Source organism: Psammomys obesus, unplaced genomic scaffold (assembly GCF_907164565.1).
Source record: "Psammomys obesus unplaced genomic scaffold, mPsaObe1.curated_primary_1811, whole genome shotgun sequence".
Classification (NCBI taxonomy): Eukaryota; Metazoa; Chordata; class Mammalia; order Rodentia; family Muridae; genus Psammomys; species Psammomys obesus.
The window spans coordinates 7,927,008-7,945,333 of NW_026596040.1; the positions used below are offsets into that span (position 1 = coordinate 7,927,008).

The window sequence follows — 18,326 nt, forward strand, 5'->3', positions numbered from 1 at the left end:
GAAGTCAGGACTTTTGGATCCCCAGGAGCTTACGCTAAAAGGTCGCATATATTTATATATATATTCCAAATTTTATAAATTTGAAGATTTGTAAGCATTTTCCCTTATCAAATCAATACAACAGATACGTGAAGATGGTACTGTCTAATATTTTCAGTTCAGAGAGGTTTGCATCCTTCTCAAACATTTAACAAAAGACTGGTCTAAACTCTAAAGTTCCTTGCTTACAGCATGGAGCTAACAACTATTTCAAGCATAACTTCTGTTGTTAGCCAATACAGACACAACAAAAATGTCCAGCAATAGGATAACGGATAAAGAAAATGTGGTAGATGCACAGTGGAGCTTTCCAGGCCTTGAAAACGGAAATCGTGACACACCCTACAACATGGACAACACAAAATACACTAGATGTAAAATGACAAATACTGAAAATTCTGCTCTTCTGAGGTACCCAGATAGTCAAATTCTCAGAAGGAAGGAATAGAGGCCACCAGAGTCTATGCAGAGAAGGCTGGAGAGGTGGTTATTAGATACAGATTTTCAGGTAAGATTTTTTAAAATCTAGATATGTGAGTGATGATAACTGCACAATACTATAATGTACTTTCTGTCACTAAACTGTGTACTTACAAGAGTAAGTCTTATCTGTATTATATGACATTTAAAAAAATAGCTGCCAGTCCCCATATAGGTAGATCCTTCTACTGGTGATGACTAACGTCCTGGGCATAGTTATTCTTGATTCTTTTCCATTTCCAGTATCTACTACATTGCATAGTAAATCTAAATGGCCCCACTATTTATATGGATTCTCTCAGAGAGGAAGATAAAATTCTTAGCATGCCCTCTCCTCCTCCCTATACAACTGCTACTAAAAACAGCAGCCTTGTCCAGAATTATGTTTCTGCTTTTAGAAACCAGAAATTTTAAAATAACATACAGCATTAAATGTCTACTGGGTACCTGAAAGTATACCCTGACTATTGGCTTTTAGTAAAACTCATGAGAAATAATTTCAGCCAACCCTATACAGCTGTGGTGGTTTGAACAGCTGCGGCCCCCATAGACTCATGTGTTTGAATGCTTGGCCCATAGGGACGGGTACTATTAGAACATGTGGCCTTGATGGAATAGGTGTGGTCTTGTGGAGGAAGTGTGTCACTGAGGAGGTGGGCTTTGAGGTCTTCTATATGCTCAAGCTATGTCCAGCATGGTACACAGTCTCTTCCTTGCTGCCTGCCAATCAAGATACAGAACTCCCTGCTGTTTCCAGCACCATGTCTGCCTGGATACTGCCATGCTTCCCACCATGATGATAAAGTACTAAACCTCTGACACTGTACGCCAGTCCCGATTAAAGTTGCAGTGTTCGTGGTGTCTCTTCACAGCAATGAAACTCAAGACAATTTCTATATTATAATATTCTTAACAGCCACAATATTCCTAAAAAGGATGTACACAAACACACATACATACATATGTGTACATAAGACACTAAAACAAGGATAGGGTCCATTGCCTAAACAAAACAAAACAAAACAAAACAAAAAAACAACTGAGTGTGTCCAAGGCAATGATGGGCAGGGCAAGATGCCCTCCCACTACCATGACCTGGAACAACTTTAGCTCTGAGTGTCCCCATCTGTGAAGACATTGCAGTAGACACCAGCTAACCTGCGTGCCCCTCGTAGCCAGCAAAGCTTTTCAGTCTCTCTTAATAAGTAATGCCAGTGTAACCTGGAAAGAGAGGCAGGGTAACACAGAATGAGGAGCTATTTGTGTAGAGGGGAAACTTGAAATGTGGCCCTAAAATATGCTTTCCACCCTCTGGTGCAGGGAATCACGCTGGGAGAGAAAACCTAGGCAGGCCAGGCTTAGATCACATCATGCCGATGAATTAAAAAAAACAAACAAAAAAAAAACCTATCAATAGCCTGCATTTTGGACATTGTCACTAACTGACCTTTAAAAAAGTCCCAGAACCATGCTATTGTTTTATGGTTTTGGCGTCTGCTTTGAGACAGAGCTCTTATGACTTAGCCCTTGGCTGGCCCAATACTCACTATGCACAAGGGGCTAGACTCAGACTCAGAGTTCTGCCTGCCTCTGCCTCCTAAGCACTGGAATTAAAGGCATTTTCCACCACAAGCCCATCCAGTCATGCGGTTTTAATGGTTTAAAAGCAGCATTAATGTCCTTTTGATCCCAACTTAGCCTCAATGATCAAAATGTCTCCTTTTTCATCTGATACCAATCAAAATCTCACACAGCCTGCGAGGTGATGACACTGGTCATTTCTAAATCCCAGCCAAGTCTGGGGTCTACTTGACTAAGAGTCTTTCAAACGCAGAAAGCTGTTTTCGATATGTCTACCTCTGGAGACACTGTTCGCACCTGCAGGCCCTTCCCACCCTCTCTTCTGAGCGCAGGGTGCCCAGTACCTGGAGCTGGAGGAGTGTGCAGAACCAGCTCTCTGCTGCAGGGGCTGCAGATGGAGCCCCTGTAGGCTCTCACTCGGAAGGCGTAGGCGCTGCTGCTTTCCAGGTTGGAGACAACTTTACTTGTGCCGTGCACTTCTATCTCGTTCCACGGCATCATCTGCTCGTCTCTGTTAACCTTCCGGTATTCGAGAACATAGCTGTCGGCTTTGTCCTTCTCTGCCTGGTGCCAGTTTATCAAGGCGTTATTATACACTTTACTCTGTTCCTCGTTGATCTCGGGAATGTCTATGCCTGAAAGAACGGCAAACACAGAACAGCATGCTAACTAACACGGCATTTCCCTCAGCCAAAAATGAAGTCCCGGCAGTTTCTACAGTGTCTAAGAAATTTCTAAATTTAGAATATTCTGCAGAAGTTAGTAAATATAAAAGAAGATAAATATGTAATTATAACTGAAGTGAGAAAATAAGTGAAAAAATAAAACATAAAAACTAAGCCGTGCTTACAGCAATTTTTTTTTAGAAAAAATAAAATTCAAAAAAAAAACTAAGCCGTGATTACAGCAATAATTATATATTAAATTCTAAAACACTGGAAATTCTATTTTTTTAAATATAGACTTTCCCCACAGTGAATCACAGCTCTGGAGCTGAAATTTGTATCTATATTTACATGGACCAATTTAATACTTAAAACATTGTTTTGTGACTTTCAACCAAACTCCAATGAGCGTTTTCTTTAATGTTTCCTAATGCAGATGGCAAAACTGAGTACTTTTTCCTCATACGGACTTGATAAAGCAGCTAGAGGGGTGGCTCAGATGCTGAGGTTGAGTCCCCGAGTCCATGTCTCCAGCACCCACAGAAAAGCCGGTAACAGTGGCACACTCCTCTGTAACGTCAGTTCTAGGGAGGCAGAAATATGTGGATCCCTGAAGCTCAGTGGCCAGCTACTCTAGGCCAAGTCAGTGAGTTCCAGGTCCATCAAGGAACAAATAACTGAGGAAGACACGTGTTACAATCCTCTGGTCTCTGGTCTACACACTCATACACACAAACACACACACTTTTTTATCACTTGTATTTTTTGATCTTTTTTAAAATTTTATTTTTTACAAGTTTATTCACTTTGTATCCAAGCTGTAGAAATCCAGAAACTTAAAAAAAGAAAACCCATGAAAATATTTTGGAATTTCCAAGGTATTAGCACTGTACCAAGCTCATATAAGACCCTGCCAATATTTTGCCATAATATATTCCACTGTATGGATCAATCAAGATTTACATATTAAGGGAAATAGGTTCCCAATATGTTGTTGAAAGTACAATGTTTACAGCCAACATGGTAGCTCACAGCTGTAATCTCTGTACTTGAGGGGCCAACCTGGGCTACAGAATGAGGTGCAGAACAGCAGCCAAGGCTGACCAATGTCACAGCTAAATCTTTATACACACACATTACCTTTTCCTATACAATAAACATGTAAGCTTGGATTAGATGGCTTATCAGTAAAGTCTAGAGGTTACCTTGTGCACTGGGCATGATGGCACATGCCTATAATCCCACCGCAGACCAGAGAAGAAATTCAAGGTCATCTTTGGATACATACTAGGTTTGAGTTCAGTCTGGATAAACTAAAAATACACAAACACGCGCCTCCACACACACCTACTGACATCAAGCCATAAGGGAAGAAATGAAATAAGGGAAGTGCCCCCACTTCTTTTCACTTGGCCCACAGACTCTTACAAGCAGCATATAAGGAAGTCTGGTGGTGCGTTAACATGCTGAAGACTATACACACAATAAATCTGAAAAAAAACCAACCAAAATTAAAGTTAAAAAAATTAAACAGGACTGAGTCACAGAGTAGCTCAAGTCACATGGTTATTCTACATAGGGGCATGTAGGGAAAATGAAATACATCCATGGGCAGGAAATGGGGGCTTCCCCTCTCTTTTCTCGGTCCTTTGCCATGTACTTTGACTAGCCCATGATTACCCACAGTCAGCTCTACCCTTCTAGGGGCAATGTTTGCACGCATAGGTAAAAGCTTCGACTTAAAAGTAAGCAAGTAAATATCTAAAAAGCAACTGACATATGCAGAACCAACAGTCTACGGAGTGAAATCAGCATTTGAAGTAACATACATGTACTGGGAAAAAAATTTCTAACTTCCTAATAAATACCAGATTTAAGAAGTTTAAGAAGAAAAGATGCCCCAGCAACCCAGTTTTTAACCTTTAACAAGACAAATCTCCTTTTTCAAAACAAGATCTTGTTAGGTATGTACATGTGGGTGTGATTTCAGATGCCCTGAGGGTCCAGAAGGTGCCAGCTCCCTTAGAGCTGATGTTATGGTGGTTGTGATCTGCCTAATGTGGGTTCTTGGAATCGAAATCTGGTCCTCATGAAGATCAGTCCCCGCTCTTAACCACTGAGCAACTCTCCAGCACTAGTCTTTGTTGCTACAACCTTACATGAAAGAAACCTCAGCAAGGCAAATGACGTAAGAACAGAAGGAAGCCCTTCTGTGAGGGGGTGGCCCCGTGAGTGTTCCCCTAAAAGTTTATTATGTTGAAGTCATAACTCTCCTGATTGTGACTGCAGTCCTCAAAAAGTTGACTGTATTTGGAGACTTGGTCTTTAGATCAAATTAGGCTGAGATCCTCACAGCAGGGCCCTAATCCAATATGAAATACTGAATATACCTTAAACCAGATCTCACATATCAACATCCTAAGCTTACAATTAAAAAAAAAAGTGTGATATCATTTACAAAATGTTTTAAAAAGCCAGGAGTATAGTTTTGTGCATGGAAACCAGTTTAAGGTTCCAGGGTTGATGATCATGAGAAACTGATATCACAGGGGAGGGAATGTGTATCTGCTTTGTGCACGCAGCTGAGGAGAAGGCTCAGCCTTCGCCACTTACCACTAGAGAAAAAGGATAATTCTCCGAGCACCTCTGTTTGTTTGGATGTGTTAACAACATAGTCTTCAAAAGAAGCCTGGGCTGCAGGTCTAAAGCTCTTCAGGGATTCCGTAGCTTTCTGTATTCTGTGGGCAGACATACGCCATGTAAAAGCCATTCTTTAAAAAGGCAGATCTCATGATTTGCAGGGCACAGTGACACACATTTGTAATCCCAGCACTCGGGAAGGCAGGGGCAGGTGGATCTCTGTGAGTTCCATGCCAGCCTGGTCTAAAAAGCATGTCCAGGACAGCCAAGGGTTTCTACACAGAGAAATCCTCTCTCTAGAAAACAAACAAAATAAAAACAAAACAAACAAACAAAACCAACAACAACAAAAAAGAGCAAGTCACACTGAACACCCACAATGTGACAGACCAAAGACACTGCATTCATCACTCAGGACACAGCAAGGTCCAGACTGCTCCTTCCACCACCAGGAACCACCCGGTCAAAGGTTTCAAAAGCTAAGGGGCAGAGTGAGTACCTGAGATGGAGCTGCTTCGCAGTCTGCACAAAACAGGACTGATCCGTCTCCTTCAGCACTTCCTGGGCGTATCCCACAAGCCCATTGTTCTCTAGAAGGCCCTGGTACTCTTCCACTTGAGTGTGAAATTTGTCTAGTCTTAGTTTCTTAGAGGCATCAATGGCTTTTAGAACAGATGACTTCCTGTCTTCTAAGATTTCAAAGAGCTTTTCGAAATGCGCCACCGCTTCTTCCTTTGCCCTCTCTCCATTGCACTAGTGTAAAACACACAAGTGTTACCTCATGTGCCAAACCCAATCTCTCCATTGTGCAAGTATAGGACGCAAGCACTATCTCATCCATAAACCTCGATCTCTCTGTTGCACTAGTGTAAAAAACGTGAGCATTACCCCATCCATCAAACCCAAAGGTCTTCTCACGACACCCTATGTAATATCAACAAAACAAGGCCTGACCCTAAAATCTTCAAAACAGTAGTTTGGCCTCAAGCACACAAGGAAGAAACCCCAGCTTCCATTTAGATTCGCTTTGTAATTTCAGAACTTTGCACTTTTAAAGTCCGGTAACAGACAAATTATTCAACTAAATGAGAAACAATTTTCAGGGATAAAATACATTAAGGGTGGAACTGAGCTGATCACAAATATTGCAAAAGTTAAATACAGCTTAGAACTTTCAGAAACAGCATCCTCAACATTCTATACGAAGGTATTTAAAATGAACTTTCTTTAATCCTTAACTCAGCAGTGTGCTTTAGGCTAAGGTGAAGCTGAGTGGGAGCGGGTTCGGTGCCTACCACTTTCCCTCTCCCACAAAATGCTTGTGGATAGTAGAAATTATTCAAGTTCTTATGAGGATGAATAAAGATTATTTACATGAAAAGCATGATACTGTGGCACGTATGATTCTTTTTCTGTTTTAGAAAACGGTCGTATCTGTCATGTGTCTTAAACATGGGGTCTCTTTACAGAGCCTGGACTGGCCTCAAGGTCAATCCTCCTGCCTCACCCTCCCTAGTGTGGGGGTTACAAGTCCAAGCCACTCTGCCTGGCTTCAAATGGTTTGAATTTTTATAAATCAGTGTGATCTTGAAAGAGCCCAGTGAGCACTGGGAGTGTTCATCACAGCAGATCCAACAGCAAAGGCTGAAGGAACTTTGGTAGGAACACTGCGGAATTCCCAGCAGCCTCTGCACCACATTGGAAAGGAATGTTGTTCAGATTCCCTTCTCCATTAGCAACCCCAACAGTCCCACTTTTTATTTGTGATGTGTTTTTTTTTTTTAAGTAACATATAAAGCAATGGGTCTTATTATAATATTCTTATGTTTAGCATTATACAAAAAAGTCAGAAAACAGTGAGATTTGGGTAGAATTTCATGATCTTCCACATTAAGCTCAGAAATATGCATAGGTAAAAACCATAACTGCAGATACAAAAACGGTCCCATCATCACTGAGGAAGAGTTGGCTCTGGAGACAAACATGGCATTAATTTGCTTTTTTTCCCCCTTTCTTTTCATTGTTTCTTCTACAGCGCAGGTGACTCCAACAGGCTCCAGACCAACATGTCTTGTACATGTGATACAAATTTTCTACTACTAAGACACATCTCAGCCCTTTCTTGTTTTGTAATTATTTCACTCCCCACTGTGAAAAATATTTCAAGAAATAACAGTCCTGGGTTATAAGCTTTAAAGTGACCAAGAGGGAAAAAAACAAAATAAACTCCACTCCTCATATCAAAGCCTATGAAAGACACTTGAACTTTCAAAAAGCCCAGCCCTATTCATATATGCTGTATTTTTAAACGCTACTACTTCTTATTAATTTTTTTGTTTTTATTTCTTTTTTACATGTTATTTACTGTGTGTATGTGTCTACCTGTCTGTCTGGGTACGTCAGAGGACAACACAAGCGAGTTGATTCTTCCCCTTGACCATGTAAGGCTCCAGAAATTACACTTAGGGTAAATCATGTTTGGCAGCAGCAAGTACCTTTACCTAACAGGCCATGTAGCCTGCCCCCATCCATTTTTAGACAGTCTTATACCGTCGTTTATTTTCTACATTGCCAAGGCTGGCCTTGACGTGCTAGGATTATAGGTATGAACCACCATGCCAGCTTACTTTCCCTATTTTAACTGAAGTAGAATACACAAAGGGAAAAAGATGTGCATGTACGTGTGAAGGCAAAGACTGTACACACACGCCCGGCCAGCAGGACATTCAGACAAGAGAACATTACCGGCATGTCAGAAATGGCCCTGGTAACCGCTGAAGCACTCATCACCCCTCCTCGGGGACAGGTTCGTGAGAGTCTAAAATCTGGTCTGACCGTTCAGCTGCTGCAAAGTTACGTGCTGCATAGGAAAGGCTTTTCTGCACATATGTCTGGAATATGTGATCCCTGGAACATGGTTGTGAACCACCATGTGGGTGTTGGAAATTGAGCCCAGGTCCTCTGGATGAGCAGCCAATGCTCTTGACCACTGCTAAAGCATCTCTCCAGCCTGGTCTGGATATTTTCTGCAAATGTCACACAGTATCATCCCATCCACACAATGTAGGACAGGATATACCTAGACTATGTATGATAGTATCTCCAATGGTCGTTATGCGATTTGTACTTCACTATTGATGGACATTTAGGTTGTTTCCACCTTGGGGCTACTGCAAACAAGGCAAACGTGAGTACTCATCTTTATGTGTATACGCAAACCAAAACACGTACTCAGCAGTACTTGGAATTTAGATAACCCTGCGCCTATCACATACAGTAATTTTTCAAAGGATATCTACTCATTTGTTCACATGCGGGTCACTGGTGAAAGCTATCCTTTCCCTATGCCTTCCTGGAGCACTGATCACACAGGAGCCTACTCTGCATGTGTTCCCACAAGCTCTCAGAAAGCCGAGGTATGAGGTCACACAGCTCTCAGCTCAAAAAACACACTCAGGATTTTATCTATGGGTTCTTCTTTTTTCTTTAAGATTTATTTATTTATTTCTACATACAGTATTCTGTCTGCCAGAGGGGGTACTACATTTCATTACAGATGGTTATGAGCCACCATGTGTTTGTTGGGAATTGGAACTCAAGACCTTTGGAAGAATAGCCAGTGCTCTTAACCTCTGAGCCATCTCTCCAGCCCCACACTCAGGATTTTATGAACAAGTAAGCAAATGTCTGGATGAAATGGATGAAAAAGTACTCTGACCAGTTTATAACTTACCTCTGTTTCTTTCATTAACAAGTTTAGTTCAGAAATTTGACTCTTCACCTGGCTTTCCTTACTAATAAGGAAATCAATGTCCTTTGAAAGTTTCTCCTGTGGAAACACACAGAACACAAATACAAAAACAAATCAACAAAGACTTAATGCAATTTTGCAAATTACATGGTACCCGTCCTTCCTGATAAAGGAACAGCAAAATCAGCTACAGTGATTAACTCAAGGTAAATATTTACTGGCCTTAGCACACAGGCTCAAGGTATAAAAGATTAAATGAAGGATGGAAAAAAGTAAGTGAAGCTTAGTCAAAAATTCCAAATATAGTAAATTTTTGTTGTTGAATTATCTCAGGATTCTTGTTTCAAAGGCTTCTAAGCAAATTGAAGGTCACAGTTCAAATAGCCTTCTGTTACATCTCACAATTTCCACAGAGACAGAGAGAGAGAGAGCAGGAAAAACAACATTAGTTCAAAATAATCCGAGTTCATCCCAGACTCACTATATTCATTCACTATATACAAGTGAAAATGTGGATTTTTTTAATAATTTGCTTGTAAATTAGCTATTCTGAACATTAGAATTTTTCATAGTATTACATTGTAGGTTTTGGTGAAATCTCTAGTTTGGTCTAATAAACATGTTCTGTAATAAATGCGTTTTAAAAAAGCAAAAGCCACTTGAGAGCACAATGGATAAATGTAAATGAAAATGAGAAAGCTCAGGAAACACCTCCCAGGGCGGAGATGATGAGACGTTCAGGAGACAGCGCTTTAGGATGTTTACTGCTGAACTATATAAAAGGTGGGCAAGAAGAAAAGCCAACCACTTGGTGTTTCAGAATTCAAGAAGTAAGTCTCCCATCTATTCCATCTTCCTCTTTTTTTTTTTAACCTTATAGTATGAGAAGGAAAGAGGATGTGTGCAGAAACAGACATGATTGGCTCTGCAGGACCTCTCTCAGTCTCCGAGGAACACCCAACAACCAAATACAGAGAAGCCCCCTGGGAGTGCTCACTGGATGAACAGGAAGTGGCTGACAAGAAAGGAACAAGATTTCTGGACACAAGAGACAGAATAGGCTGGGGTAGAGCATTTGCGCAGCACGTGCATAGCCCTAGCTTCACTCGCCAGTACACATATCCATCAAGCTGGGCATGGTTGTACAAGCCTGTAAATCCTTGAGAGAGACAGAGACAGAGAAAAGAAAATGGGACCTTACAGGATAATAATGCTACAGGAAATCTTGCCTTTTCACCTAGCATTTCACCACTACTAAAGTTCGTAAGTTCAGTTAGCTTCTCACAGTTAAGTAACACCACACTGCAAGCCAGATGTCAAGTCTAGCTTGTCCGTTATGAGCGCATGCATGAGCACAGGCATTGTTTTCTCTTAACTACAGTAACAGAGCTGCATCTGCCCCCGCGCTGTCTACGCTTTGTAGGTTCAACGTGGTTAGAAGTGGTGGTTGCTCCCTAACCCCAAACATCCACCAGGGTGACATCTGAGAGAAGGAAAGGAGGGACTAGGAGTTAGACTTCTGTAGGCAGACAGATAGGGGGAAAGGCAGTGGCTAGATAATAAATGTGGCACATCTTAAGATGGCCAGACTCTTCCTCAACCTTTTGACTTGAGACAAAAGCCTGGCAGTTTTGTCTCCCAACCAGCAGGACCTCTGCTATTGGACATACTCAACAAGTTCGAGACCAGATCAGGACTTGTCACACCACAACTGCTGACCAATCCTATCTGTCTGAAAACTGACCGGCCCTAATGTAGAGAGATAAAACTCTACAAAGGCTTTAAAATCCCCAGCCCTTGGAGAAGAGACTGGATTATTGAGGGGGAGGGTACTTTTCAAGTCCATCCCTCTGCCTAGCAGAGGGTCTTTTTCTCTGTGTCTTCTGTATGTGTGTTTCTTCACCCACCATAAACACCTTTCTTAACTGCTAAAAAATAAAATAGTGGTGCGAATCTGAGTCTCCTAAGGGCCTGCCATGCAGTTTCCTCCAAATTTAAATATTCTTTGTCTATCACAAAAAGGAACTTCTCAAGACTCATGAATTAGACCAACCTCGCAAGCCTCAGAAGGTTCCTGAAACTTACAAGATAAAGCAGGCCACCCTCCCCAAGGTTATACAAGCCATAACTCTCCCACCAGCCAAGCTGCCTGCAACCCCAACAAGGAACTCAGGGATACAACTGCGGTGGGCTTTTCAGTGACACAGCTGCCTGTGATCTGCCTATGCTTTCATAAGTAACCACAATAAAGTCATTAATTTACCAGTTGGGCTAGGCTTGATTATTCTATTTCATCATCAATTCAGTGACCTATTTGAGGTGAGAAGATGTTTGTTTATTGCATCGAGGAGAAAATAACTTAAGACAGTAGCATGATTATGTATCATTGTGGGTTCCTTTTCAAGTAGTAGCACACCTACACAGAAAGTATCACATACTTGTTCTTCTGACACTTTTGTTCTGAACAACTCTAGAGATGAAGCAAGGCTGACGCCACCTTTAAACTTGTACATTCTGAGCACAGGGGCCATGCTAGTTACATATTTTTCTCCTAGGCTGCTCACATAAAAGATACTTTGGCATTATTGTTGATTGACTTTTCCTTTGTTTACTAGTGTTACATTGGCACTTTTTTTTTTTTTTTTTAAATTAGGAATGTAATGTATAGAGGGAAAAAGTGGTTCTCAAACTTGGCTTAGTAAGTTTGAGAACAGCCTCTCACAGGACCTTTGGGACAAATACAAACGCTATGCTAAGTGCTTCCCTAGGCAGTAGGGACTGCTTACAGGGATGTCTGCATTTTCTACTTCTCTGAGTTCTCATCATCGAAGTGGTTTTGAGAAGAGCTAACAAAAAAAGAAGTAAGGCTCATCCGTCCTTGGAAACTTATAAAAACAATAAATGGGAAAGTATCAAAAATCCCTCAGGAAACACTCTTTGGTGAAATTATTACAAGCTTCTGCAAGTGTGGCTGTAGAGCAGGCAAGCTAAAGTAAGATGAGCCACAGCAAAAGCTTAAGGAGAAAACTGTGAGAAGCTGAGAAACCTAGAAAGGCCTTGCCTTCCCAACAATATAGAAACTTGTAGACTGAGGTATGGCCAGACCAGGAGAGAGACAGTGAATGTGTGTGCCTTTTCAGGATACACAAGAATCAACAAGCCTCTGAGGCCAAAATGGTAAGAGCCAGCAGTGAACAGGAATCCCTGTGGAGGCTCTTTCTCAGGTCCCCATTCTGAAAGGCTAAGGACAGGCAGCCATGTGGGGGTGAGAGGTTCTACTTTGACTCCATACATGTGTTTCCGTCAATAGTAACAGAAGCCAAGAGAGTCACAGGAGGAGAAATACCGTAGCCTCAGCTAACAGAACTGCTAGGAGTGGATCATTCTCTATTAGCTGGTTAAACCAGTTTCTCCAAAAGTGCAAGCAAAACACACCTTCACAAAGGAACTGACACATACTACAACACAGATAAGGAACGTGGTGTTTACCTCAGTAGATAACAAACAGTAGACACAAGACAAACGCAAGGTTACCCTTCTATGATGATTGTTTCTTTAATTCAATACCCAACTGGCCCAAAATAAATGATACTGTGTCTCTGCATTGTGCAGCAGCCCCCTTCAGCTTAACTCTAGAACCACTGTAAAGATGTGTTAACTTTTAGCAAATGACAAATCTATACAATTAGTTTCTTACTAAAAATTATGTAAAATTATGGAAGGTGTATTATGGAATATCTTTCTGAAAGACTGAAATATAAAAGTTAGCTCTGTTATGTACATGTTCTTCATCAAATTTCCTGACAAACCTCTCCTAAGGTCCTTGATTTCTAAAATGACGGGGTTTTTTGTAAGCTTACAATCCAAGAGGCATCTGGATTCAGGATAAAAGCTGGTCACCAAGAACATGGAGGCATGATGAGACAGCTAAAACTCAATCCTACCTCACAACAGAAGAGAAGCCCCAAAGTAGAGGTGACCTAATGACTTAATCAACTGTGCATATCAGTGAGGCTTCCATAAAAACTCAAAAGAGATTCAGAGTCTCCAGAGAGCAGAGCCTCGGAAGTTCGCCGAGAGTGCACAACAGGTGTGGCAGCCGTGTCCCTCCCACAGTCCTCATCCTGTGCATCTCTTCATCAGCAATATCCTCTATGAAATCCTGTATGATAATGGCTGTTTATGTTCCCCTGAGTTCTGTGAGCCTTCAAACAAAATAATTAGACTCAAGGAGGGTGAGTGACTGAAACTGCTTTTTACAGCCACGTGATCAAAGGCATTAAAACAAACAAAAACAAAGCAAAACAAAAAACAGTGCACGGCGTTTGCAGCTAGCAAAGATAGAGGGCAAGAGGCACAGACAGCCCTGGGGACTGAGCCCTTCTCCTGTGGCACCTGACAATACACCAGGTACAGTGTCAGAACTAAGTTGAATTAAAAGATTTCCCCAGCCAGCATTTGCAGCTATAGAACCCATTGCTTGCTGGCTGGCTTCATGTGAGGTCACAGAAGCCTTCTGCCAGGCGTGGTAGCACACATTTTTTAATCACAGCTTGGGAAGTTGAGGAGAAGTTATCAATGGCAAATCTGAGGCCAACCTGGTTTACACAACAAAAGACCCTAGGCTCAAAAAAAAAAAAAAAAAAAATGGTGGGTCAGGTCTGGGAGCAGAGGAGAAACATGGATAGTTTTTCCAACACTGTAGCTTTACTTACTAGTGTCAAGGACTTAGTACATGTAACTAAAACTGGGCCAGATTTCATGAAAGTAAACCAATTAGAAAGCAAACTTTTACAAATGTGATACATTATAAATTGTGCAGGTGTGAAGCCAACTGACTGTAGAGGCATGACAAAGTGACAAAAATGGATTTGGGCTTCTCAGTTGAAACAACTAAACACAGCATCTGGAATCTCTCTTCTTAAGCACCGGATCTCAAAGAGACATTTTCCTAGATGATGGAAAACAAGAAAATCCTGGCTCTCACAGCTTGCTGAGGCAAAGACCTCAATCACACAGCAGCATCTCCCGTGAGTGTACATAATGAAGTTGGGAGTTAAGGAAGCCAGCGTCTCTACAGTCTAAAACTAGAGACAAGCAGAGAAGGGAAAACCTGCAGAGAGGCATACGAGACTTGAATGCCAGTCTTTTCAGTTCCGGAAAAGATTAAAGTTCACACAAGCTGGAGTAGCACAGGCTCCCCACCATCCAGACGCCCCAACTCCAAGAAAAGAGAGCTTCTAAAAAATCAGGGATGGAGAAGAATCATCAAAGGGTTTTCCTCCAGTGTCAGGCTGACTAAGCTGAAAGTAAACACATGCTTCCCTGAACTGCCAGGCAAAGCTGCAAACAGGGTATAACTAATAACACCTGATAGCTAATCAAAACGCTCCAGCTGACTAGTTTCATGTCAACTTGGCACAAACTAGAGTCATCTAGGAAGAGGGAACCTCAGTTGAGAAAATGCCCCCCATCTTCTTGGTCTGTGAGCAATTTTCTTGATTGCTAATGATTGATGTGGGAGGGACCACCCTTGGGCAGGTGGGTCTGTGTGGTAAAAAAATAATAAATAATAAAATAAAATAAAATTAAATTAAATTAAAATAAAATTAAAATAAAATAAAATAAAATTAAAATAAAATAAAATAAAATAAAATAAAAAATAAAATAAAATAAATAAAATAAAATAAATAAAATAAAATAAAATAAAATAAAATAAAATAAAATAAAATAAAATAAAATAAAATAAAACCAACAGGCTGCGTAAGCCATGGAGAGCAAGCAAATATGCAGAGTCCCTCGGCTTCTGCTCCAGTGCCTGCCTCCAGGTTCCTCTCCGGCTTGAGTTCCTGGCCTGACTCCTTCTATGATGGACTGTTATCTAGAAGAATAAAATGAAATAAAAGCTTTCCTCCCCAAGTAGCATTTGGCCATGGTATTTTATCACAGCAATAGAAACCCTAACTAAGACACCAGGCAAACAAAGGAGCAGAGAAATAGAAGGTTCAACGGCCGAACCCGTCCACGACACAGACATATGACACTATGTATACAGCTATAGGTATAGGACGGTCTGCACACATACTGCTAAAGAAAGGGAAGAACTGAAATAAAAAGGAAGACTAAGAATGAACTAACTCCTTTAAAACTACTCTTCACAACAAAAAATAATGAAATAACAACCGGACCACACAACCGCCTACTCTGTTACCGATCATCAAACTTGAAAGTTTTCAGGAGCCTTCTACTTCTCCATCCAGAGGGCTCAGTAATGACCACTGACTGCCCTGGAGGATCCCAACCGTGTGCCCGACCCTCCTCCCTCACACTTCAAAACAAGTTGGGGACAGCTTTATCAGACTCAAAAAAAATTAATGTTATATTAGATAGTTTAAAATAATTTTTAATAATTACATTAGTAATAATCATAAAATTATTTGTTTATAATATATTTTATATGTACAATATTTTACTATATATTATATGTAATATATAAATCACATACTGCATGTATATCAATATATAAAGTAATTTTTAATTATTTAAATATTTAGGTATTTAATTATATAATACATGATATATTATAATTAAATACATTTATATCTTATAATTATATAAATATAAAATTATACATTTTAATAATTACATATTAAGTTTTACCTTATCCTGATAACTCCCCTTTCGGTGAAACACTGCACATTACAAACCATGATTTTCTAAATATAAACGTAAGGATCATGAAATCACCAGGTAGCAAAACCTACTTGCAGGGCTGGAGCCATGGCTCAGCAGTCCAGAGCACGGGCTGCTCTTCCGGGAGCCATGGGCTCGATTCCCAGCACCCAGAGTAAGGGTGACGACCCTTGGAACTCCAGTCCCAGGGATCCAGTGAGCTCCTCATACAACATGGTGCACAGGCATGCTTGCAGGAATTTTACCCAGACGTGTAGAACACAGTGAAAAGAAACTTGAACCCACTTGTAAAGTCACAAGCCTTACCTTTAAGGTTTTGTAGGCGCTGCTCATGGTGGTTACCCGGTGATTGGAATGATTCCCACCCAACTTGCAGAGGTGGCAGACGGGCCTTCTGCACAGCTCACAGTACATGTTTATCCTCTCTGTCTCGTGTTCTGGGCACATTAAAACCTATTGAATAAGAGCAAATGGACAGTTAAAGGTCTAGGTCTCAAGTAATCCAGCAAGTCCCCCAATACTGAGATTTGCTCTATAAAGTAAATAGCCATATAAATGAATAAAAGTATATACAACAAAAAATAACATGTCACATCAAAACTCTCTAGAAACACCATTTTTACATGTGAGGGTTCAAACGGTTAATACACAGATGTTATTTCCCCCAAACTTGTTGAAAACATTCATTCAAATAGGGCTCAAATAGAGTGAAGGCATAAACAAACTAGATTGGCCCTCTTACCACATGGATTAGGCACATCTTAATGACCATCCCTATATGGTATCAAAAGTCCTTAAGAGAACCTACGGCCTACCTCTTCACACAAGCCTGTTGCTAAGAGGGCCCTGGAAGGCTTTGTGACGTAAGCGTGCAGCAGGCTCACTCCACAAGCCACAGACACACTGCCCAGCGGCATCTCCTGACCAGAGGAAACATCACATCTGTACTTTATGAAATATCATCATAGATGCCTTTGGAATTGCACATAAAATAGTATTTCCATTCAGAAACAAGAATTTAGGTAGTGTGTGAATGAAATCAAATGGTTGTTCATGGTTTCAAAGAGACTAGACATTAGTCATATAACTGGGCTGTAATTATTCTTTACTGACTAAAGTTTTAGCTAACTAAAAGTATCACAAAAATACGACCAATCAAATCTTCCTGTCTCTAGACTCCTGGCAATTTCTCCCTTGACATTTGGTGCCCTAACTTACCTTGGGTCTGAAATGAGTGGTGGGGCCCACATACTCATGCTGGGCTTTTACGGTGCCCCAAGGATGGTAAATTTTGAAGCACTCATTGCAGTAGCTTGCACTGCAGTCCATGCAGCTCTTCGTAGATTCCTGGGGTGGTGGTTTACAGAGGTCACACATAATGGCTGTGGCGGCCCTGGCAGCCTGCCGGTATCGCTCGACAATTGTTTCCAAAGTGAAATTTCGAAACAGGCCACTGACTCCTCGCTCTCCAAGATCCACATCATGCTCACAGCCGGGACAAGGAAACGTCGTTGGTCTTGGGGTCAGTGAATTACGCTTCCAGCCTGTATAGTTATTAAGCCTCCCTTTAGTTATGTCATAAATGATTAATAGGAAGAAAAGTATGCTTTCGATTACGTCTCTAAAAACAAACATCCCAAGTGGCTCCATTTGCATTCTCAAAATGCTTTTCTAAACAAACATGTTTACTTGGTATATAGAAGACAATTCAAATTATTAAAAGATATCATAGAAAAAATAATCTATAATAAATTGCACGTAACTCACATTAAGCCAAACACAGACAGGAGAGACAAAACATAATACTTCATGGAGATTGTATTTTATATTATTAAGATTTCTAATTAATTTTATACAGCATACCCAAAGTCATCAAGTGAGAACCATCTTAGATGACTGGGAAGAAATGGGGGTACACAAGAAAGAGCAAGTCCCAGACCAAGGCCCCTGAATCAGCACACTTACTGCAATCCCAAAGACTATTTGAAACCGCAAACGTAGCCACCTACACATACTGTATGTGTATTTCTGGTTAGTCTGCACTTTCATCACATACTCAGAGAATAGGTGGTCACATGTTTTAAGAATCGTCTCACCAGAATGTTTCCCACTGTAGCAGTGTCTTATCCGGGAAAAATTCAGTGGGAGAGAGCAGAGGGTAACTGAATGCAACCAATAGGAGGGTGAATAACTCATTCGTAGGCCTAGAATTTAGTAACCTTAAGAGGGACCAACGAGTCAGTATCTTCTTGGGTTCTGAAACAAGGGATCACTAAGATTCCTTAATTCAATGCCAAGAATAAAATTACATATAATTTTGTATTATACAAAATAATAGATAGGCTCTCAACCGTTACGTTTTTGTTCGGTATTGTCGTCCTGATCTTACAAGCCAAGAAACCAAAGTATGGCAAACCTTACCTGCTGGTTTGGAGAATGCAAAGCTGTCTGTTTAACATAGGTCGATGCATACTTAC

At 40.8% G+C, this 18,326-nt stretch overlaps 1 protein-coding gene across 1 annotated transcript in view; it reads right to left on the minus strand.

Annotated features, from left to right (window-relative positions):
* Window positions 1–18,326, minus strand: part of Trim36 (tripartite motif containing 36) — a 31,954-nt gene that overhangs the window by 4,301 nt on the left and 9,327 nt on the right. The window contains exons 3-8 of the mRNA XM_055622988.1: window positions 17,068–17,393; window positions 16,156–16,302; window positions 9,139–9,234; window positions 5,905–6,158; window positions 5,379–5,503; window positions 2,445–2,735 (exon numbers count right to left, since the gene is read on the minus strand). Coding sequence (XP_055478963.1) covers window positions 2,445–2,735; window positions 5,379–5,503; window positions 5,905–6,158; window positions 9,139–9,234; window positions 16,156–16,302; window positions 17,068–17,393 — 1,239 coding nt within the window. The remainder of the gene's footprint in view (window positions 1–2,444; window positions 2,736–5,378; window positions 5,504–5,904; window positions 6,159–9,138; window positions 9,235–16,155; window positions 16,303–17,067; window positions 17,394–18,326) is intronic.